At 42.3% G+C, this 25262-nt stretch overlaps 1 protein-coding gene across 1 annotated transcript; it reads left to right on the top strand.

Moving 5' to 3' along the window:
- Positions 1-15524: 15524 nt before the first annotated feature.
- Positions 15525-20937, top strand: LOC148008902 (putative pectinesterase/pectinesterase inhibitor 51). Its single transcript, XM_087673930.1, has 2 exons — positions 15525-17264; positions 19410-20937. The coding sequence occupies exons 1-2, from the start codon at positions 15992-15994 to the stop codon at positions 20114-20116; spliced, it is 1980 nt and encodes a 659-aa protein (XP_087530056.1). The 5' UTR covers positions 15525-15991; the 3' UTR covers positions 20117-20937.
- The last annotated feature ends 4325 nt before the right edge of the window (positions 20938-25262 follow it).

Genomic DNA, 25262 nt, shown 5'->3' with positions numbered 1-25262 from the left:
CGGTTCCTTGCATGGTATACAACCAGCTAACACTTGCATAACTTGGAAGTTGGCACGTTTTGATCCTTCTTGAGTCTCTTTCTCTCCTACACAATATGTGTAGGGCTCTCCTCTTGGTGTGAGAGCGGAATTTTGGTGCCGAGAGTTGCTTAAAAATAGCTAAAAAATTATGAATATCAAGGGTTGACAAGAGTTACTGGCCAATGCGGGATGCTAAGCCGGATGCCCAGGATTTTTCAGAGCTCAATTCGGAGTCCGGACGGGGAAGGAGCCAAGAAACCGGTCAAGATATGAAAAGGTGGACACTTGGGAGGCCAAAATTGGGCATGCCTTTTGAGTTTGGACCCTCCCTCCCAAAATTTTATGCACCTCTTGATCAAAAAAACATGGAGAGAGAAGAAAGACATGGCGTGATCAAGAAATGGCGCATTTTTCGCTCTCTCTCCTCTCTCATCATGATTGTGGGTTGTGAGTACCCCATGGAACAGACATTGGGGCTGATCTTCTCCTTCTTGGCCGATCTTATCGCCGCCCTTCGCCCGTAGAATGGTGGACTGAATGAAGAGAACCAGATCTAGTCTTTCTCTCTCCTCCCTCTCTCTCTTCTAAAGGCAAGTTCATGTGGGAAGAGGAAGGAAGAATAAAGAATGGTGGAGGCTTGTCCGGCATCGATCGAATTGCTCCACGGGCTGGAAATGGTGATTTGTGATCGTGCTGAGCATGAAGTGCTGCTGATTTTCAGATTTGCAGCCATGGACATGAAACCCGAAACACGTAAATAAGCGGTAATTCAATTTTTTCAAAGGAAATTTGAGATTTCATGGCTTTTGATTGATAAAATGTTGTTCATGTGGGCTAAAAATTGTTTATGTTGCTGTTTTCCATGAGTACTTGCTGATCAAAATCAGAAAATCAGAAAAATATGCATCTTGTGGCTCAAAATAATACACTAAAACACGTAAAATATGAAAAATCAAGGAAAAATGATGGTTTTGGGCATAAAAATGGGAAAATGAATAGGAACACCAACTAAATTTTCATTTTTGCTGCAAGAAGGAACTAAGGGCCACAGCTCATAACCTATTTTGAATTTTCAGTAATTAAATAATGCAGAAAATAAGGAAAAATACAAGGAAAATAGAGAAAAATCACTAAAAATAGGGGAAAAATGCATTTTGGGTGCGGAAAATTAATGAAAATTAAGAACAATGTTTGTGGGGACTAAAGCATGAGGATTTGCCTCAGTTCAACCCCACCTTCTTGTTCTAGTGTGTTTTTTCCGTTTTTTTACACATAAAATGATGGCAAAATGCCCTATAAATCCATACCACAATGCAACATTTGATCGATGGGAGGGTAGAGTGGTTAAAATGTGTTTAAATGCGAAGTAAAATGATGAAAAGATTGCTGTTTTGTTTGCATGCCATATAGGTCGGTGAATAATTATAAAATAAGAGCCTAGTAGCACGAGGGTTTCCTTGGTGCTAGGTTCGTGCAACGCCGCATAAGAACGGTAGTTGAAAATCATTGAAAGGATGTTTTCCATATGTGCACAATATTGATTTCATAATTGTTTGAGCACTTGGCATCCACACTATGCATAAATCATGGAAATATTTAAAGGTATCAGAAATCCTGGATGCACAGCAATTGCTTTCATTAGGACCTTGACCCACGTGGAGTGAGAGACAGGACACCCTAAGCCATAGGCTAGTCGTGGGGTCTAGGGAAAAGAGGACAATGGTACATTCCTGTATACGATTAAATGGTACCTTGAGTGGATTTTGTGCGAAATGTTCATATGTTGAGCGACGCATTGAGGGGCCAATCCCCAAGGTGTAGGAGAGTCGCAGAGGGGTAGCGGCATTCAGCCGTTGGAGGACCCCCTATGTCTGTGCTTCGTGCCATTAGGCAATGTGTAAGGGACTCCTCTGAGGAGTAGTGGGTGAGAGAAGAGTGGACTACAAACGATGTAATACAAACGCAAGATGTCTAGGAAGGCAATGTATGTGTCATCAACGCTCCTGGCCGCGAGGCCGTGGGGTTGTTGAGCGCATGAGATAGAGGTCCGGCTAGTGCACGAGCCAGTGCCGGCCCGTTCTAGGTTCCATCAGTGGTGCGTCTACCGGGAGCCGCTTAGAAGTGGCGGTCCTCAAATCTTGGTTATCTAGGGACCAATTAGTAGTTTATGCCAAAGGATACTGAGATTGATCCATTATTTATCGATAAGCATCGTCTAGCAGAAATCCAAAAGCAAGAGAGAGACGAAAGAGCTAGGCGACGTGCTGAAATTTTTAGGAGATATTCCCCTAAGCGTAGCGGTGCTGAACCTTTACGAGGGAGTGGATCTAGTGGTCTTGGGACCACAAGCAGTAAGTTAGGAGAAGGTGGAAGCTCTAGTGCTCCCCTTTCTTCCATAAGCCAGTCTACATCAAGTGCGGAAGGTGCAACCCCACCGTCCCCTATTCCTAGTGCAAATCCAATTCTCATCATGGCGCAGCCTATTGCAATTCCAGCAGGAACGACGGATTTGCCGGCCCTAGGTTACCCGCTACCCATTTTTAATGGGCTAGTTGAGGAAGATGCAGAACTCCACATCAGGGAGTTTCAAAAGCTGATGTTTAACTGTCGCATCCAAGAAGAAGGACATTTAATGATGTTCTTCAATATGACTCTCAAAGGAAGAGCCGCTATATGGTATCATGGTTTAGAAGCCGGAACCATATTGAATATTGATTCATTTTATGGAGCTTTTCGAAGGGAGTTTGCCCCTGAAAGGGGTGGGCAATATTGGTTGCGTGTACTTAACGTGACCCGCCAAGAACCACACGAGGATATTCGTGCTTATGCGAAGAAGATAAAAGAGGTTTTCCGTAAGTTGGACACCTCTATTCCTATCCCCGCAGCTGCCCAATTGCAATATTTCCTTCATGGTTTGGACTTTAATATCCAATTGCAGTTGAGTAGTGTCCCCTTGGGGGATATAGATACTGCCATTACACGAGCACAAGAGGTGGAATCCCGACTACAAGCAGCCTATGCTTCTCGAGGCAATTCAAATATGGGTTTAGTATTGGGAAATAATGTGGCAATAGCCAATGGCAGTAGTGGCCAAGGGATAGCGATGGCTAATCCTAATGGGAGAGGGAACGTGATGCAGAATGTCCCTTTATTACCAGCTCCCCCTAGCATGTCGATGCCTACGGGCAGTCAAATGGCTCCAAATGGTGGAGGCCAGGCGGTCAATTCTAATACCATGCCTGTGGCTCAACAACTAGTGCCTAATCGAATTGTTAGGCCGATGGAACGACATGGTAATGACCAAGGCTATGAGTCGAGTGCTTCCAATGTTCTTGGCGAGGTTAAGGACATGATGAAGCATTATACCGACATGATTACGGAGTAGTATCGACAAATAGCCATTGATGTCAACTTCCTTAAAAAACAACAAAATTTGATAGGAAGTAGATACCCAGATGAGGGTGCACCTTCAAGGTTTAGTTGCAAATGGTGTGGTGGGCAGCACTATCCAAGAAATTGCCCAAATGTTAAGTGCGACATCTGTGGAAAATCCGGCCATTTAGCAGCTACTTGCTGGAGTAAGATCAGTTCCCTCCAGCGAGGTAGTCGGCAACCAGGGCCTATTAATCATCGTGCCCAAGGAAATGATTCCCAGCGAGAAGACGGGCCTAAACAAATACTTCAACGACCAAAGACTACAGTGGAGGAGCTACCAAGTGGTAGTGGGGTCAGTTTTATTGAGGCTGTACGCGTTAATGATGTTGAAACCTCTAATCTGTGACCTGTTCTTACAAGAGGTCAAAAGGGTAGAGAAGCCGAGAAGGATAAGCCTGTCGACGGAAACCCTAAACAAGGCGACAAAGGAACGCAAGTTTTGGATCCTGCCATGGAAGGGGGACCTTTGAAGCCCGTGGAGAGTAAAGCCGATAAGGAACCACCAAAGAAGAAGGTGAAAGTTAAGAAAGAGGTAATAAAGCCGGTTCAGCGACCTAAAGAGCGGATGGTTTGGCGTGAAAAGCGAGCTCTATCGAACTATCATGAATTCGATTTGGCGAGCTCTCTTTGCGAAGTCAAGCCGGATGTGAATCTTTTACAGCTTATTAAGCTTTCCCCAAGAGTACGCAAGGAATTTAGGAAGATCCTACGTACCGGGTACATCGTTGAACCTTTGGGTATTGTGCGAGTTGGTGATGACTGGTTCGAGCATGCTGAGAAGCATTGCCCAAGGGTTGCAGCCTATGTCGATGGAATATTAGTAGATTATGCCATTGTCGACACAGGATCATCTGTTAACATTATGAGTTCTGAACTGATGGAAAGGTTGGGTCTTGCGATCCAGAAAGATACCTCCACAATTCTCAGAATGGCAGATGATAGTTTGAGACAGCCGGAAGGCTGCGTTACTAAGGTCCATGTCACTGTTGCAAATGTAGAATGCCTGTTGGACTTCAGGGTGATTCGTTTTGCAGGCCGGCCAAGTTACCAAGTATTACTCGGACGGCCTTGGATCTTGCAAGTGGACTGCCAAGTAGACATACCCGTCGGTCGACTAATATTCGGCAGAGGTGCCCAACGTGTGGTGGTTGATGCTTATCCTGAGTCCCCGCAGAGTGAGAGAGCTCCTCTATCTTCTACAGAGTTGAAGACATTAGAAGATTTATCTGCCAGTGAGACATCATCGAGTGATGAGTCCAAAGAGGGATCCACCACGGAAGACATCTATCAGATTACTTTGAACGAGCCGATAGAGGGCCAAGATCGTATAAAAGATGCAGATGTTATCGAGCTAGACCTTGGTATGCCTGATGATTCACGGCCAATCAAATTAGGTTCTATGCTCAGCACAGCAGAAAGGGAGGACTATGTGGCCTTGATTCAGGAATTCCGTGATATCTTTGCATGGAGTTATGATGAGCTGAGAGGCATTCCTCCTAGTCTTGCTGTTCATACAATTCCGTTGAAAGAGGGCAGTCGTCCTGTACGACAGAAAGTAAGGCGTATGCCTTTCGAACTGAGGGACGGGCTGTTTGAAGAGTTACAGAAGCTTCGGAAAGCGGGTTTGATTTTTCCTGTGCAACACACGGAATGGTGTTCGCCAGTTGTGATTAGAAAGAAGAAGAATAATCAAATCCAATTATGTGTAGACTTTAGAGAGCTGAATAAGCAGACAGTTAAAGACTACTACCCGTTGCCATTTATTGACCAGATTTTGGATCAATTAGTAGGTAGGAAAATATATTCGTTCATGGATTGCTCTGCAGGATACAACCAAATGGCAATTGCAGAAGAGGACAAGCTGAAAACAACTTTTATCACTGTATTTGGTACTTTTGCCTACCATGTGATGGCCTTTGGTTTATGCAATGCACCTGGTTCGTGGCAACGAACAGCAGATAAGACATTCGGTGACATATCCCCTGAAGAATTGAAGGTGTTTATTGATGACTTAGAGGTCGCCACCGTGAGAGAAAGGCAGTTGATCATTTTAAGAAAATGCTTTGAGCGTTGTAGACAATTTTGCATCGCCCTAAACCCACGAAAGTCTGTTTTTGGAGTACCTTATGGGCTATTGTTGGGTCATGTGGTCAGTTCGGTAGGAATTGCGAAGACCCCGAGAAGGTCAAAGTTATAGTTCCCATGGGTCCACCACGCACTCCGAAGGAAGTTCATAGCTTTCTATCTTCGGTTGGTTATTACCGTAGATTCATAAACGCCTTGGCAGAAAGAACGTTCCCGCTTACAAATTTATTGTACTTTAGCTGTTCGTTTGTATGGGGTGACCCTTGTAAGATAGCATTCGAGGATGTGAAACAGGAGCTAGCAAGAGCGCCCGTTTTAAAAGCACCTAAAAGAGGTGAGGTGTTCTATATATTCTCAGCAGCCACCATGCATAGTATCAGCTGTGCTGTTTAGCCCAAATTTGGGAAGAGAAGTGGTACCACCCGATTGCTTTTGCTAGCCGGAAGCTGGGGGTATCAGAGATCAATTATACCTACATGGAGAAATTGTGTCTAGCGATGGTCTTTGGGACCAAGAAATTCAGGCATTATATTCTCTATGAGAAAGTCGTGCTTTATACGAAGGCGGAGGGGCTTCGATTATTGATGAATAAGCTACAGCCGCCTGATCGTCTAGCAAAGTGGTTGATCACTTTGCAAGAATTTGATTATGAAATCAGGAGTAAGCCACCAAGGTTGCAAGGCATCGTGGAATGTCTTGTGGACTTTGGGGAGCCGAAAGAATCTATGGCTGAAGGTAGTGATATGGAATTGTTATTTAAAATAGATACCCTCCTGGTATGCTGCAATAACGCATTATTTATCGACGGGAGAGGCAGGATCCGAGCTCTCAAAAGCTAAGAGAAGGAAAATTAAGCAGCAAGCGTTAAAGTTTGCTTTGATCGCAGGTACATTATATCGGCAAGGGGTTGATGACATCTATCGCCGATGTGTGATGCCTGACGAGGTGCCATTCATTTTGGAAGAGTGCCATGATTCTGCTTGCGGTGGCCATTTTGCTGGACGGCTTACAACACAAAAGGCTTTAAGAGCAGGTTATTGGTGGCCTGCCATCTTCCAGGATGCGTTTGCATATGTTAAGAGATGCGATATTTGTCAACGACATGATAGTCGAGAGAATAGGAAACGACCACTCACCCCTATTATGGCGATACTTCCATTTGAGAAGTGGGGAATAGACTTTGTGGGTCCTATTACTCCGTCGTCGACTGCGCAAAAGAGGTACATCATTGTAGCAACTAACTACTTCACAAAGTGGTCAGAAGCACGTGCGACAAGGAAGAATGATGCTAAAGAAACTGCTAGTTTCCTTTTAGAGCAGATAATATGCCGTTTTGGTCCACCGAAAGAATTAGTGTCGGACCGCGGAACCCATTTCCTGAATAAGGTGATCAAAGATTTGACAGAGATGTGGCAAATCAAGCATAACAAGACAACCCCATATAATCCACAAGCCAATGGGCAAGTTGAAAGCACCAACAAGCAGCTTGTGGGCATCCTGTCCAAAATTGTATCGGAAAAGAAATGGGATTGGAATAAAAAGTTATACGTGGCAGTGTGGGCCTATAATACGACCTTCAAACGAGCCACTGGCCATACCCCGTTCAAGTTAGTATATGGGGAGGAGTGTGTCTTGCCTTTAGAGATTGAGCTGCCGACTATTCGGTTTGCCATCAATCATTCTTTGAGTGATGAAGATGCACTTTTTGAGCGCTTGACAACACTGGCACATTTAGATGAGCTTAAACTACAGAGCTTATTGCACCAAGAAGTGGCGAAGCGCCGAATGAAGCAGTTATACGACCTCAAAGCCAAGAAATACACCTTCAAGAAAGGACAGCTTGTTCTGTATTATGACGCACGACGTGAATTATTTCCAGGCAAGCTAGAGCCCAAATGGGATGGGCCCTATAGGATCGCTAGAATAGGAAAGAATAAATCCACAGTCTTGTTAGCTGACCTTGAGGGGATAGAATTTAAAAATAAGGTTAATCTTAATAAGATTAAACCTTATTATTTCTGATTGCACTAATACTATGACTGCCTTGCAGGTCTAGGCGAGATTGATCAAATATATGCAAGGAAATCGTGATAGAGGTTGATGGGTCGTCTGATCCCTTATTTAGAACACCCGTATTTAGAACAGCAGTATCATCAGGGAAAGCTCATTTGGTGGAGCAAAGGATATAAGGTGATTGAGCAAGAAGGCGGGACATTTATTTGGGAGATCAAGGTCTTTTGCCATCACTGCCTACAAATTTTGACGAGCATCCCTGTTGAATTCAATGATGATGGAGGGATGGAGCCTACAATCCGCCCGTTGAATATGTTGAATTTCGATTACCATAATTACGAATAGAGTTCCAGATGGCGGGATATGTAAACCCTTTATGGACGTACACCTTGTACTTTGATGGGGCGTCTAGGGGTGCATGCAAAAAAGGAAGTGTAGGAGTTGTCATCCGAGACCCTCGACGACGCATTGTCATGAAGTTAGCTGCTTATCTCGGGGTGAATTTTACCAATAACATGGCCGAATACAAAGACCTGATTGTGGGTTTGAATATTGCAAAGAAGGGTGGTATCCGCCAGACGATGGTTGATCTGGGTGATGCAGAGGGTAAGCGAGACTCATCTGCCTTTATTATCTGGGTCCCACAGACTGATTAGACGACATGTGATGCGAACACCTCTTGCGATATACGCAGGAGGGATGGGTCATAATTTAATGCACCTAGTTTAGGGCTACGAGCCCTGTTCCCCTGGGAATGGTATGCTTTGATGTCTATCATAGTTGTTTCCAGGAGGATGTTATGCGTAGTCATGTTTTATTTCATTAGGCCAATAGGGCCGATTCAGTTTTGTAGTGAAGTGTTTCATTTCATTAGGCCAAGAGGGCCAGTTCCCTGTCTAGTGCGGGTGCGTTTAATCGGGTTTTTGTTTTAAGTGTTGTGCTGGACAGGTTTCGGGTTCGTGAATGTTGGTGGAGCCCGGAGGAGCCTTTGCTGCGATGGAAGCTTCTTGTGGCCATCCAGGTGATATCTCTCCTTTACGAGTACCTTTCTTTCCCGTTATATGTGTATTTGTACTTGTCGAGGGGATATATTTTTGTTGGGGACCGGCAACCAAGGCATGAAGTCCCAGGTTTAGGCTAAGTATGTTTGAGGGAGGTCGGAGTAGTCATTACCTCCTGTAAAGACATTGTCAGGCATCAAAAGGCCTGTTTTAGAAGGAAGTCCTAGTGGCCCTGTTCTGCTAGCCTGCTAGGCAGCCGTTCTAGGAGTTCTTGTTAGTAGTGAGGCAGTTAGAGAAGCTTGCCAGAAGATAATAATGATGATGTCAAGAAACCTTGAACATCCCAAAAGATGAATATAAATACGAAGGTGTGTAAAAAGGGGTTCTAACCCCTATCAAAGAAAAGAAATGAAATGAAAATGTATAGGCAGTTGATCGTCACCTTGCGAAGGCCTGGTAGGTTCCTGGGGACGAGTCAGACCCGGGGCCGATACCTTGTCTTCCTAGGGGTGGCTTCTTGCTGAAAAAAATGGTGACAAAACAAGGAAGGTTAGAGCGAAAATAAAAGTGAGCGTTAGAAAAGGATTAAGTGTCGCCTTGCGAGGGCTTGGTAGGTTCTTGGGTGCCGAGACAGGTCCTGAGGCCGATGCCCTGTTCTCCTTGGGTCACTACGCTCAGCTCCCTCCTTTTTACATACCCAAGTATGATGGATAAAATAAAAACCCCAAAAGAAGAAATGCATTAGAAGAAAATACTCCTTGATCAGGCTATAGGAGTCCTCGCCTTGTAGGAGCTCCTAGTTGTGTTGTCTTTAGTTGGTAAGTAGTTCAGACTACCACTTAGGGCAACCTCTTTGATAGGTTTTTTTTAGTTTGGCTGTGTTGGAGCAGCTGGTTAGTGACTCACTTTGGATCGTCTATTCGATGATGCTAGGCCTACTCCTTGTGGATGTCATGCCTTGGTTTTGTCCAGGGGGTAGGGGGAGCATTGTGCTGAGTTTCATGATATATTTGTTTTGTATCCGTTTGATGCTTCTTTGGTTGGTTATGTGCAGATATGTTCGTGGATTCGACGGGCTGAGTCGCCCTATCCTGTGGTCGCCAATGAGAGCGGAATTTTGGTGCCGAGAGTTGCTTAAAAATAGCTAAAAATTATGAATATCAAGGGAAAAATATTCAACGTCGAAGGCGGCGGCTCGATCTAGGACGATTTTAAGCGCCAAAGTGCTTTAAAGGCGCCCGAGCGACACTTGTTGATTTTTCATAATTTTTTAGATAGTCGTGCGGGTTGACAAGAGTTACTGGCCAATGCGGGATGCTAAGCCGGACGCCCAGGATTTTTCAAAGCTCAATTCGGAGTCCGGACGGGGAAGGAGCCAAGAAACCGGTCAAGATATGAAAAGGTGGACACTTGGGAGGCCAAAATTGGGCATGTCTTTTGAGTTTGGACCCTCCCTCCCAAAATTTTATGCACCTCTTGATCAAAAAAACGTGGAGAGAGAAGAAAGACATGGCGTGATCAAGAAATGGCGCATTTTTCGCTCTCTCTCCTCTCTCATCATGATTGTGGGTTGTGAGTACCCCATGGAACAGACATTGGGGCTGATCTTCTCCTTCTTGGCCGATCTTATCGCCGCCCTTCGCCCGTAGAATGGTGGGCTGAATGAAGAGAACCAGATCTAGTCTTTCTCTCTCCTCCCTCTCTCTCTTCTAAAGGCAAGTTCATGTGGGAAGAGGAAGGAAGAAGAAAGAATAGTGGAGGCTTGTCCGGCATCGATCGGATTGCTCCACGGGCTGGAAATGGTGATTTGTGATCGTGCTGAGCATGAAGTGCTGCTGATTTTCAGATTTGCAGCCATGGACATGAAACCAGAAACACGCAAATAAGCGGTAATTTAATTTTTTCAAAGGAAATTTGAGATTTCATGGCTTTTGATTGATAAAATGTTGTTCATGTGGGCTAAAAATTGTTTATGTTGCTGTTTTCCATGAGTACTTGCTGATCAAAATCAAAAAATCAGAAAAATATGCATCTTGTGGCTCAAAATAATATACTAAAACACGTAAAATATGGAAAATCAAGGGAAAATGATGGTTTTGGGCATAAAAATGGGAAAATGAATAGGAACACCAACTAAATTTTCATTTTTGCTGCAAGAAGGAACTAAGGGCCACAGCCCATAACCTATTTTTAATTTTCAGTAATTAAATAATGCAGAAAATAAGGGAAAATACAAGGAAAATAGAGAAAAATCACTAAAAATAGGGAAAAAATGCATTTTGGGTGCGAAAAATTAATGAAAATTAAGAACAATGTTTGTGAATGTTTGTGGGGACTGCAGCATGAGGATTTGCCTCAGTTCAACCCCACCTTCTTGTTCTAGTGTGTTTTTCCCTTTTTTTACACATAAAATGATGGCAAAATACCCTATAAATCCATACCACAATGCAACATTTGATCGATGGGAGGGTAGAGTGGTTAAAATGTGTTTAAATGCAAAGTAAAATGATGAAAAGATTGTTGTTTTGTTTGCATACCATATAGGTCGGTGAATAATTATAAAATAAGAGCCTAGTAGCACGAGGGTTTCCTTGGTGCTAGGTTCGTGCAACGCCACATAAGAACGGTAGTTGAAAATCATTGAAAGGATGTTTTCTATATGTGCACAATATTGATTTCATAATTGTTTGAGCACTTGGCATCCACACTATGCATAAATCATGGAAATATTTAAAGGTATCAGAAATCCTGGATGCACAGCAGTTGCTTTCATTAGGACCTTGACCCACGTGGAGTGAGAGACAGGACACCCTAAGCCATAGGTTAGTCGTGGGGTCTAGGGAAAAGAGAAGTAAGGACAATGGTACATTCCTGTATACGATTAAATGGTACCTTGAGTGGATTTTGTGCGAAATGTTCATATGTTGAGCGACGCATCGAGGGGCCAATCCCCAACGTGTAGGAGAGTCGCAGAGGGGTGGCGGCATTCAGCCGTTGGAGGACCCCCTATGTTTGTGCTTCGTGCCATTAGGCAATGTGTAAGGGACTCCCTCTGAGGAGTAGTGGGTGAGAGAAGAGTGGACTACAAACGACGTAATACAAACGCAAGATGTCTAGGAAGGCAATGTATGTGTCATCAACACTCCTGGCCGCGAGGCCGTGGGGTTGTTGAGCGCATGAGATAGAGGTCCGGCTAGTGCACGAGCCAGTGCCGGCCCGTTCTAGATTCCATCATGGTGCTTGATTTCAGGAGAGCTTCCGCAGCACTTGTACCTTCTCTTCTCGTCTTGGAAATTGATTTCAGCAGAGCTTCCGCAACACTTGATTTCAGCAGAGCTTCCACAGCAATTGCACCTTCTCTTCTTCTCTTGGATGCATGCAAAGTGATGCTTCCTTCCATCTTCCTTACACCCAAGGAGAGCCTCCTCTTTTATAGGCTTTCAAGAGCTTCTCTTCTTGGAGAGAGACTTGAGTTGATCTTCATGCAACATGTGGTTGTTCCAAGACCTACTCTGCAGCACTAATTTCGAGATATCTCTCTGTGCGTTGTTTGGTTTAAAAAACATCCAACATGAAAGTTGTAGATCTCGGTGTTTTCGATAACCCATCTGGCCCGTTTTTAGACATCATTTTTCTATCGCGAGATATTTTAAAAATGGATTTTTCATGTCTAAAAAGAAAAAAACAGCTTTTTAAACTATACTCTTAACTTGTGGTCCATGCAACCACCTTGAGTCATAGATAAGGAGAGTTCATTAGATTGCATTGGGCCTCAACCTTAAGATTGGATTCCACACAAAAGCTTGTGTCATTTTAGACCTTAGAAAGAGAAAATCACTTCTCTCCTCACTTCCAGAGGATCGTGTCTCTTGTCTTCCTTAGTGAGAGAATTACCTCTCTTATCTTTCTTAATGAAAGAAAATACCTTAAACCTTGATTTGTAAGGGAGAGGATGACCCCAAATGAATACAATGCTCATTACACACACAAGTAAACGTTCCCAGGCGTCCTCGGATGATGCACACATAAATACATATACACAATGCTAATGCACTTCCTCTTCTTAGAACTCAATCCATCTTCATTTATGTGTAACTCCTTGGTTCTTGTGTACACTCTTACACTTGACAGACACTTCTTTCCCCCTTCATGACTTGTACTGCATGTACCAGATATCCCCGTCATAGTGCTCTAGTCACCCCATTAAGTGATGCACTAGGAATACTAGTCTCTAAATGGTCTCATGGCCATGCTAGATCATCATTAACACTTTTAAAAAAAGTGTCATTAATTTATTGACATAAATTTATTAAATAGAGAATGCGTAATAAGCAATCAATTTAGTGACAATCGCAGTTAAGCATTCATCAAAATATACTAGCTCATACTACTATACTTAATCATTTATATTTGGATATTATAGTTTCTATAGATATTTTTAGTATAGAATGTTATAAAAAATATAAATCTCTCTCTAATTATGTAGCATACTAAATAGTACTTATAGATTTATCAACTCATACTAGGGTTTGAAAATGTACTTTTCATATTTTGGTATACAAGATTTTTGTGTAGATATTTGATTTTGTTTGATAATCTAAAGCTTTGCTTATGCAAAAGCAAGTTGATGGTATATTTTTGAAATGATAGCATGTTAATGTTCTTTTTTATTGATCAAAGATATGAATTGGTTAATGATTGTACACTTTGGTAAATAACTATAAGAAGATCTTTCTTATCAATTAAGCATCGAAGTTTTGTCAATTAAATTTTCCAGGTTTCAAGATAATTATCATGTACCATGTCCGATTAATTATTAAGTTTTAAAGAAGAAATATATTTACACTATATAAACTTTATGATGTCAAGATACTAGCTTTCCTATTTGAAAAATCATTTGAAAATGATCTAATTTTAAAAATAAAATCATTTTACCATAGTATTTTTTATTTAAAAATACATAAGATTAAATTTTTAAAAAAGCTATATGCTTTTTTCATCTAGTTTTTCAAAATCCAAGGAAATCTCCTTATAGGAGAAACATGCAACTCACCCAAGAGGTTTGCAAATATGTTATTGACCACATTAGCTCATGATTTGGATAGTTCATTCCATATTATTATTCAAAGGGTGGTTCCTTTGACCATTAAAAGCAATCTCTTTGGTTATGGGCTTTGCTCGCATTAGGACATATTCGAGTGTTGCCAGCCTCATTGATTTAAGGTAAGTATCAAAAGGTGGATTTAGCCCTTGGTAGAACCTTGCAATCTATTGAGTTGCCATCATTAGTGGTGCATACTTGCAAAGGCTCACTGACTTGGAGTAATATCCTTCCAAAGTTAAGTTCAATTGGCAAAGGTTGTAGAACTCATTCATCTTGTTTGATTCAAAAGATGGAGGTAGATATTGCCCTTTCACTACTTCTTTAATTTTTCCCTAAGTTTGGGAAGTCACTCTCTTATTTTGTTAACCTTGCAAAAATGACTATCTTCTTTTACATATAATATCACTCCAGATCCATATATACAAAGCCCTTTTCTTGTTTCTATATCAAATTTTAGTTTCATAACCTTATAGAGATTGTTTTATTCCATGTTCTGAGTAATATAACACCTCACTTCCCGTATAACTTATTACTAAAATACTGTCAGGACCTATCAAGGAGTCAAAGGTGTCTGTCTTATGAGATGCACCTATTTTTATCATAGTATTTGAGCATAGCCTTTGAAAGACACATAATGAAAGATCCTCTTGCTATTGGTCTCTAATGTGCTTCTCCTTTTGGTTCTTTGACCTCTTCAGCACTTGCAAATACCATCCATGGATGTTATTTTTAAGTTTGTCAGTTGCGTGATCTATTGATATTCAAAGCAAGAACTTTTAAAGTTTCAACAAATATGAACAAGATATTATTATTATAAATATTGCACCATAGATTTTTGCAGGATGCAAATAAAATTATACTTGTGAAAATGGTGTGCATATATGCATATGAGTGACTGCATACTAGCTATGGATGTTGTGAAAGAAGCATGCAAGAAGCTCCCACATGAACTTTGCTATTCATCTTAGAGTCATGAATTCTTGACTAAGCTATCCTAAATTATTTAGTAAATGAAAACTTGAAAGCTCGATTAGAGCTCTTCTCTCTATCCTCTTTGAAACCACATATTCGATTTTTCATTGCTAAGAGGTTCTTCTTGTAGAAATTAGCTTGCTAGTTGATGTTAATAATATGAACAAAGAAAAAAAGAGACATGGATGATTTGTTCTGCAAGAGAGGTCTGAGTGTGTGTGTCTCACATTCTAGAGCGCTATGACTAATTAGAAACGGTACTCTAGATTCACTTGTGAGAACTCTGTCTGGGCGACCATTCGGAAATTGTTATTTGTGAAGTCCGTGGAATGGGCTCCGTTATTTGCACGCATCCGTGAAGTGGATCTCTCGACTTTCATCCTGTGACAAGATGGAACACTTGAATACGGTAAAACTTGCGAGGCGGCCCCCAGTCGAGAAACCTGCACATGGAGCGCTCATCACGACAAGGCCTGTAGAACGCTTCAATGCTGCGCAATTAGAGCTTAACTCTGTAGCAATTTAGCAAACCAGCTGATGACCAAGGAAGAGCAGAAACGGTGGCGTAGGATTAGGTTGATTTGAAGCCCAACAAGCAGCAAGTTCCTTTGTATCTGCAGAAGAGATGCCTTCTTTTGATTGAGCGAGAGAGAGAGAGAGAGAGAGAGAGAGAGAGAGAGAGAGCGGTCGGTTTCAGTATGATTAACTGTCCACCGAAAGCATGCGCTAGAGTGCTTGGGTTTTACGGTTTTACTGCCTGGAACCCCGACCCACTCGGTGTTAGGTAGGCGGAGGCATTCCTCGTGTATAAAAAATATATATGTATGTATCGTTTTTGCTTGTGACCTGGGTAAATATGCCTCTGCCGTTGAGTACGTAGAGAGAGGTAGGTAGTAGCCCTTGACGTCTTGCGTCTCCCTTCGGCGTGTCTGTACCATAAAAATGACACGAGGATGACCTTGTGTATCTGTTGTCCCCTGCTCGACAATAGGATAAAAGCTGCCCGAGAGAATGCTAGCTTTTTTTGTAGGCTTTGCGTCAGGTTTTCACGTTCTCCGAACTTCGAAGCAGCAAAGGAGAGGCACTTCTCGATCCTCTTTTGGAGCACGCCTGCGGCCTTCCTTTTCAGCTCGACACAGTCAGTCAGATAATAGGCAGGGTGAAGGAAAGGTTGAAATCGCTTGCAAAGAAGAATTGGACCAGTTTGCTCGCACTGCAAGCTTAGGCTTTTCTAGCTGCAAAGGCTATGCCCAGACAGCTACATTATATTCCTTATAGGTAGCGCATGTTCCCGATATATGCATCCACGCAGTAATGGCCGCTTCTTGCCCGACGGCAGCTCGATTTTCCTAGTCGAGTGATGCGGCAGGCTACCCATATAGAGCAGGAGGACGCGCAGGTTGGACCAGCTGAAGCTGCAGCTGCTGGTGGGCATGTGAATCACATTCCTGAAGACCAGGCCTCGCGGGCAGGCACGTCCAGCTTGGACCATTGGGAGGCCCAGTCCCTAGAGGCGCTAAAGACGGGCGGTGGCGGCGGCGGCGCTCTCCCGGCTTTTGAGGAGGACGACGACCGGGGCCTCAGTAAAGCCTTCCGGATTTCAATCATGGTCGCTTCGGTTCTCATGATGATCGGCGTGGTCCTCTGCCTGGTCGTGGTCCTTCCAAGGTCTGCGAAAGCAGGGTCGCATCATCACGACGGCAAATCGGAGCTGTACCTGCGGCAACCGCAGCCGCCCGACGTAATCCCCAGCTACCCGGACGTGAATGACGATCTCCAGCTCATCGCGACAGCGTGCCAGGGTACCAGCTACCCGGACGTGTGCCAGGCGTCCCTGGCGACGGACATGGCCTCACGAGAAGCGACGACGCCAGGGGATCTGGTGCAGGCGGCCATCGGGGTGGCGTACGCGGGCGGCCTGCCAGTCCACGCGTCGGCGGCTGATTTGCTGAGGGATACCAAGCCCGCCGGCAACCCGAACCTCACGGACGCGGCAGCCATCTGCGAGTATCTGCTGGGCCGCGCCTCGGCCTTCTGCCAGCGGAGCCTCCAGGCCTACAGGCTCGGCACGCGGGCGGCCGTCGAGGACGTGCAGGCCTGGATGAGCGCGGCGCTGACGTACGAGAACGACTGCCGGTCGGCGCTGAGCTACGTGGACGTGGCGCCGGCGGTCGGGGAGCTGATGGGGGAGGTGGGCCACGTCATCGCGCTGACGAGCAACGCGCTAAGCATGGCGGGGGCGCGGCGGCTGTACGGCGACGACGTGGGGGCCTGGAGGCCGCCGACGCGGGAGACGGTGTACGGGGGGTCTACGGCAGCGGGTACGGCGCCGTCCGGGGACGGCGACGGCGGGTGGTGGTGGCAGCGGCCGCCGTCCGTCACAGTGGCGCAGGACGGCAGAGGCGAGTTCGAGAGCGTGCAGGCGGCGGTGGACGCGGCGCCGGAAGGGCTGGGCGGGGCGGACGATTGGTTCATCATCTACGTCCGGCGTGGGACCTACCACGAGACTGTGCGCGTCCCGTCGTCGAAGCGGAAGCTCGCCCTCGTCGGCGACGGCATGGGCCAGAGCGTCGTCACCGGCCAAATGAACGCCCAGATGCCCGGCGTCACCACCTACGACTCCGCCACCGTCGGTAAGAGCCCCTTTCTCCGTTTCCTCCTAACCTTCCTTTCACCTACAACAATTTTCCACAAAGATCGAGCAAAGGTTCCTTAACATGTTTGCATTTAAAAACAAAGGTTCCTTATTACTCTACAATTTAACCGACATCCAAGCAAAGGTTCCTTGAGTTATCTAATCCATTTCTGCATTCCAAATAAAAGGTTCCTTGTGATTGTAGGACTTCGCATGGATCGAGCAAAATTCCTCTAGTAAATCCAATCCATTTTTGCATTTATAATTATTGTAGTAGGTGCATAAAATTTAACAAAGGTCATCAAATATTCCTTTTAAACTCATCTCGGCTTTAGATAATGTTTGTATCGACTAAGCTTTTTGACAGATAAGAGCCTAGAGAAGAGTTGCTAACACATGAAAGACTCATAATTTCATCCAAATATCCTGGTGCACCTAAGAATCCTCCACCTTTGAAGGAAAGATCCATTAGGAATTTTAAAAGGAAAGATTCACATTCATTTAACATAACGATGCGCATAAGGCATGCAATCCAAGCCTTGTCAAACAGAGTGCAAGGTTTCAAACAAATAATATTCTTGTAAACATTGTATGAGTTGTAGTAATAGTAGAGGCTCGTGCTAGCTAAGATTTAAAGTAATCATAACATCCTTTTTGCAACACCATATATAACTAGTTTTCTTACACAAATCCTTAATGTTTGATAGATTTATGGGTGACATTAAACTTACATGTTACTAATAGCAGGAGAAATGCCCTGAGTGTTGGCTCGAGCAATCATTTTTTTGTACTTTTGTAGAAAATTGAATTGTCAACCAACTTTATTGGACACTAGAAGGAAGACAAACAAGCACTTAGAATATAGGAGTAGGTGCCTTATTCATTAGATTGGGCAAAAGGTGATTTGCTAACCATATAGATGTTCATTGATGATGTGGGGCTCTTGACTACCATGAACTATGTGCTAGACACATTCCTAGTATTCATATAATTTAATACTTTCTCAAAGATTGAGGCCTTGCCTTGTAGGTTGGCTACAATAAAAAAGATAGCCTTGTATATTATTTCTAAACCATAAATAGTTGTTTTGTTTGGTGGCTTGATGCCACTTATAGTGATGGTAAGCGTGGTTTGAAGTTTCTAAAGAGTTTTTTTCCCCCTTATTTGGTTAAGTAAAATAATTGATAATCATTAGTAGAAAGTCCTCTTGTATAACCTTTCCAAAAGCTATTATGACTAAAAAGGATTTTGACAATGTTAGTATTCGAATAAAAAAGCATGCTATCCCTTCAAACGCAATAAAACAAGGGTGCATGGAGTGTATATTAAGATTTTCCAAATAGGTTAATTTGATTGGTCCCAACAACTAGCACATAACAAAACAAAGCATTGTGTGTTAGGTCTTGTATTTGTGGGTGACATCCTTTTGCAACACCACATATAACCAATGTTCTTACACCACTCCTAAATGCATTAACCCAAATTTTGAAAAGGCCCAAACTGAATTGATTCAAAAGATGATGTGTTAGTTTGCTTTGGTTGCGTCCAAGAGGACAAAGTGAATTAGAAAAAGTCTAAAAGGAATAGATCATTACCTTGTGTACTGGTGAACTTTTAGAGATATCATTGGTCCATGTTTGATTATTCACCAAATAGGATCATTTGATCACTTATTCATAGTGGGCCAAAGGCTCAAAGGGTTTTGTTGTAATCTGCCATATCTATCAATTCAGAAACTTCCTCCTTTTCAAGAAAATCCCATTGTTGTGATAGGAGCGTTCAAGGGTGCTTGTAAGTTGAATCAAGTGTTCGAGGTTCTTACCGAAGCCCTCTGCCACACTAGGAGTGTCAGACCTATTTTCTAGTATGGTGGAGCTGTGTACACATGATGTCATCTTTTACCTACCAAAGTGAGTTGAATCAAGTGCTCAAGGTGTTTAGTAAAAGCCTTTTGCCAAGAGAGGCTCATACCCATGTGCTAGTATGGCGGAGTTGTAAATATCATGTTATCTTTTACACACCAAACAAACTTTATTGAAGTCATAGAAGTGCATTATATTCTTGGCATGGCGGAAGGAAGGTGCTTTCAATTATGTGGAGTGTGAGGAAGGGTTATTGATTTTGGCTTGTGTGGTGTGTGTAGCAATCGACGGGGACTACTTCGTGGCGGTGGGCATGACCTTCGAGAACACGGCGGGGCCGGAGCGGCACCAGGCGGTGGCCCTGCGGGTGGACAGCGACTTCTCGGCCTTCTACAACTGCTCCTTCCTGGGCCACCAGGACACGCTGTACGCGCACAGCCTCCGTCAGTTCTACCGGAGCTGCCGGGTGGAGGGGACGATCGACTTCATCTTCGGGAACGCGGCGGCGGTGTTCCAGGACTGCGCCGTCATGTACAGGCCGGGGAGGGCGGGGGTGGGCACGGCGGTGGCGACGGCGCAGGGGCGGACGGACCCGGCCGAGACGACGGGGCTGGTGTTCCAGGGCTGCGAGGTGAACGGGACGGAGGCCTATTGGGGGGCCCGATTGGCGCGCCTGCCGGACAAAAGGGCAGCCTACCTGGGCCGCCCCTGGAAGGCCTACTCGCGGACCGTGTTCCTGCAGTCGGAGCTGGCGGCGGTGGTGCGGCCCGAGGGCTGGCTGCCCTGGAACGGCAGCTTCGCCCTCGCCACCCTCTTCTACGGCGAGTATCGAGACTCCGGGCCCGGCTCCCTCCCCGCCCGCCGCGTCCCCTGGGCCTCCCAGCTCTCCCTCTCCCAGGCCGCCTTCTTCACCCTCTCCCCCGCCATCCAAGCCGACCGCTGGCTCCCCTCCACTCACATCCCTTTCACTCCATCTCTCGATGCTTAACACTCCATTCCTCCCATCTTCCCTCAAGCGACCCCCTCTTGCATGGCTTCCCTAGCCCATCATCAATCAAGCCTCCTCCTGCATGGCTTCCCTAGCCCATACCCAACCTCTCTTGCAAGACGTCCCTAACCCGTATGAATACCTTCAATATACCCTCACCCTCACCCGTGGTTTGTGCCCTCCATGTCACCCAACCATGTATCCATTTAAAAACACTCACCCACCAACTACTATCATTCAATATCAACCCTCCTCTCCTTTCTTCCTACACATATATTGACAATACATGACATGACCCTTCATATCAATGCTTCGGCCTCTTATTCCTCCAGCTTGCCTTGACAAGAAAACGAAATGACAATCCATCTCATCAATGCTAGTGCCTATTATTAAAAGAGGGTTCCTTGTATGCAATCAATATCAATCCTCGTGCGTCTCTTATTCTCCCTACATTTGTTGACAAGAAATGAAGTGACAGTCAATGCTGATGCTAGTGCCTATTATCCATCGAGGGATCCTTGTATGCAATCAATATCAATCCTCTTGCCCATTATATTCCCCTACATAAGATGACAAGAAATGAAATAACAACCAATAACCATGTTGGTGTCTCCCACCCCAAGAGGGATCTTTGTACCAATGTCAATACTACTAGCTCTTACTCCTATATGTATTAAAAATATATGAAATGACAATCATTACCAATCCTACTAAGAAATGAAATAGTAGTCAATATCAACACTGCCACCTCTTATTCCTACAATATGAACAATGCTAGACCCTCTTATTCCTACAATCTTAACAAGAAATGGAATTGTATATCATTGTATTCATGTCAATTGCAACTATTGATAAAATTTATATCCTACTAAAAATGAAATGATAATCAATAACAATGCTATCTCCTCTTACTCCTACAACGTTAACAATGCTAGTCCATATTCTTATTATAACCTTGACAAGAAATGGCTTTGCATATCACTATATTATTCCCAATTGCAACTCTTGGTAAAAATTTCTCTAAGTGTATGCATGGTCTATGAATCTTAGTAAATGCATTGACTATAAATTTTGCTATAATAGGATAAAAAGTAATTTGTGGGAGCTTCTTGTAATTTTCATTGGTTGGAAAAGTTGTTTTCCTTGAAGTATCACTCTAATATAGTTGCTTTGACTTAAGACCTTGAATGGTGAAGAGAGAAGTCAAAACACGTGTTTCATTTTCACGTGTCACTTGCTAGCTCTTTTAAGAGCTTTGAAACTTTTCACAATTAGTCCACCTCTCCATTTTCTTTTGCAAATATATAATATATATATTAGATTGACTTGTAATGCCTTAATGCATCATTAAACTAGGCTAATTTGTTGCTTTATTGGAGAATATTCTCAATCTTAGTTCAACCATTTTGCAAAGAATAGCAAATTTCAGGCTTTGCTTGAGGCTTTTAAAAAATAACTTTGTATATGCTTGTATATGTGTAAGGAAGTCTTAAGCATAAGACATAAGATCCCTACCTATATCCAAGAATTTTCCTTCATCATTGATACTACTACAATATTTTCCCACTTTGGAGGCCAATGACTCTTCAATGAGATAATAAAACCTATGAACATTTCATGTCACACCATCACTACTTAGGAAAAATGAAAAACACTCATAAATTTGGCAACACTTTGCTTTCAGAGGAAAGTATATAGTCTCATGTCTTGGGATGGGCTCGCATGTTATTAGAGTATATTATTTATTTTTGTGCATTTCATTTTCAAATTTGATTATTAACTTATATTGTTTAAGGATTCACATCCCAAAAAAAAAACTCTCAAGAAGAAATATTGAGTTCCCGTCCATTATTAGGCATGCATCATTAGTAGTAGCTACTTAGTTAGGAAGTCTTATAAGAGAAAAAAATCAAGGTGTCATTACTGCCATCCTCTAAGTAATCCTTTCACGAGAACCAAATTTGTTGAGGGAATTTGGCATAGTTCTTAAAAAATGTATAGCTTTATTATTACAATTCCCAAAAAAATGCTAGGGGTCTTCAACATTTTGATGACAAAAATGATATCGGGGGACCTTAAAATCATTTAGAATTTATGTCTTCAGTTGAAAGCATTTGCATAATGATCTTTGAAAGAAAATGTTGTATGTGGCATGGGAATCACTCATAGCATTTGACAAACATAGGCTTGATGTTTTCCATAGTCTGGCTTAAGTTGTCGAGATATATCTTATTGAAAAACAACAAATTCAATGTGTAGCCACCCACAATCTTCTAGGAATATGACCAACTATTCTTTTTCATAAAAGCTTAACTCAACCAATCAACTTCATTATTACACCATGTAGAAGTTAGCTGAGTCCACCTTAGATGAATCCCATATATCCAATCATCTTTTATTAACTCTCTCATGAATGGTCCAATAAAGAAGAGCTCTAACAAAAATAGGGGTTCAATACTTATATGAAAATCATTCACCCATAAAGGAAATCTAAGAGATGCTGCTCCAATTATGTCATGGCACTTAATTGTTGAATGGACAAACACTAGCTTTGAAATTGAACCACAACTCTACTACTACACGTAAGGAATTTATATGTCATCCAAAATTTGAAAATTGCAATGGTAGTACAAGTGTGGAAGTATAGGTATGAGTATAGTAGATGAAGATATAGATTGCACAATTATGATGTGATGGTATCGGTATAAATATGGAAATACAAGTATGAGTACACTGGATGAAGAAATAGATTGCAAAATTATGATAATGGCATATAAAAGTGGTGCACTTTGGACTTCATTCTTAGACTACATGACAAATGACATGCCATGTGGACACACACATAGCACCATGTAAAAATAGCATTTTTGAATTAGAAAGCTTCAATGTTTTTTGGTTTTTATCTTTTCACACTCCCCAAATGTAAGAGCATATAAAACTTCTCAAAAATTCATGCAAGAGAACACACTATGTTGTTGGAATATAATTTTGAAAAGCTTTCAATTTATGAGGTGAACTCCTTGATTTCAAACTTGGAAAGTCTAAAATGAAGGCTAACATAATATACAACAAGGTTCCAAGAAGGAGGGAAAAAGAAATGAGACATTTTATCACTACAATGTACCAAAAAGAAACATTTCTATGACTGATCTTTGATTCCACTCATATCCCTTTCTATGGCTGGTCTTTGATACCACTCATATCCCTTTTGCATCTCACATTCCTTTAATAATCTCTTGTTTCTTAATAAACAATAGAGCACTAGGAAAACATGAATTGGGTGTTTTTTTAAAGTGTTTTTAGCCATTTGAATAGTTAAAATCTAATATACTCTTATCCTCCCTTTCTACCATCCACACATATTTGTCGTTACACATTCAAGTCACCTAAAGAGTTTATTTTTATGCAACCAATATCGATGCTAACTGGCTCTTTTTCGTACAATGTTGCTAATGCCACTTGTGCTTATTATTCCTAAAATGTTTTACTGCTAATCTATCCTTTTGTAAAATATGGACATGAAATGGAATGAAGTAGGTTCTTACTCATTGCAACTCTTAATAGATCATTGGTCTAGATGCATGCAATGTTTGTATTTCAGTTAACGCATATAAATTCTAAAATGGAAAAACAAACCATTTTCAAATCCTCATGTTATATTCATTGGTTTTTAAAGAGTTTTTTTTGTTCTTGCAACTAGTGCTCTAGTATACTTAATTCAATTAAGGATCTTCAATATTGAAAATAGAAGACAAGATATGTGATTCTTGTTCATGCATCTATGTCCCATTTTGAGGATAATAGCTTAACCTCTTGTAACACAATTATATCCCATTAGAGGAGAAATATTCTCAATAATAACAATTCTTCAGTTTAGCCATAATCAAGCTTGCAATAATAAAGCTATGGCGACTTACTTCCGAACTCTAAGAGAACCTCCCCGAGTCTTGTAAGAAGAATCAATTTACTTAGCTACCATCACACTTGAGATAGATATTAGACCATTTTCCTCAAGTGCAGAATAGAGTACCAAATATTCTTGATAGCTTCCAAGTAGTCAAAAATCTAGGATTAATCTCCCTTTAGCACAACATGAAGTTTTTCTTCACATAATTCTATATGAAAATCACATCTTGCAATATTCTTCTACATATTTTTCTAGCAAATACAACCTCTTAGCCTCTTAAAAAGAATGCTATAGGCCTCTCGCTTTAGATTACAAAAGGGATATTTAAAGGATACTTGAGATCATTTATAGATTTCCATTATATTTAGAGGCATCTTCCATAGAATGATCTATATATAAACAATTGGATGTAGAAAAAGAAGCTAGTTTTTAGAAAGGTATAGAAAAACTTTCGATAGACTTGGGGATACAAATTTACCATACTTACTACAATTTGGTCACTGGATTTAAGAAAGAACATACCACATTCATATTTTTAAGTTAAAGTTATTAAGGAAAGCCTTATTGACAAATAAGTATTGCAATGTAGGCCAATGAAGTAAAATTTGATATTCAACTTACATCCTTATAGGTAGTCTATCTTTTTTTCGTTCTATTTCTTCACAACATTTGGAGAAATGAAGCATTGGCTATTGAAGCCACGGGAAGGGGATGTAGGGATTGTTTGTTTTCAACATACTTATTCTCAACATTAGAGCCAAATGCTGTCCCAAAAGTGCCCATTTTTCTTTTACCATAGAAGACAGGGTAAGTGGGTACTTTGGGGCTGTTATTAGGCATAGAATTTATTCAAAAACCACCTCCATATGGGACTGATCTTGAAGGGATGCAAGGACCTTGCTAAAAATGTTTATTCTTATGATACTTGCATATATCTCAACTAGTTCAATTGCATCAAACAATGTGGTAGGTTTTTGGGCCATGACATCTGCCGATAGGCTTGGTTCCAACCCATAGATATACTTGTGTAATTTAGCGTCATTGCTAATGCTCTCCACATACATGGTCAAGTTCATGAACTGATTTATGTACTCACGTACAATGAGGTTACGTTGGTTAAGAGTGTACCATCATCTTGCCAACTACTATTTTTCCACAGGAGATACAAAGACTTGGACCATATGCATTTTAAAATCTTCCCAGCCAATGAATTGATGGTTCTCTCGATTGATATAGTGC

This window comes from Lygodium microphyllum, unplaced genomic scaffold (genome assembly GCF_053477565.2).
Source record: "Lygodium microphyllum isolate KBCC unplaced genomic scaffold, Lygodium_microphyllum_v1.1.10 scaffold_49, whole genome shotgun sequence".
Lineage (NCBI taxonomy): Eukaryota > Viridiplantae > Streptophyta > Polypodiopsida > Schizaeales > Lygodiaceae > Lygodium > Lygodium microphyllum.
This window is presented reverse-complemented; position numbering and strand designations above follow the sequence as displayed.

Coding starts and splice junctions, on each gene's coding strand:
- LOC148008902 (XM_087673930.1), top strand. CDS start 15,992: ATGCGGCAGGCTACCCATATAGAGCAGGAGGACGCGCAGGTTGGACCA. Junction 17,265..19,409: donor CTACGACTCCGCCACCGTCG/GTAAGAGCCCCT, acceptor TGGTGTGTGTAG/CAATCGACGGGGACTACTTC.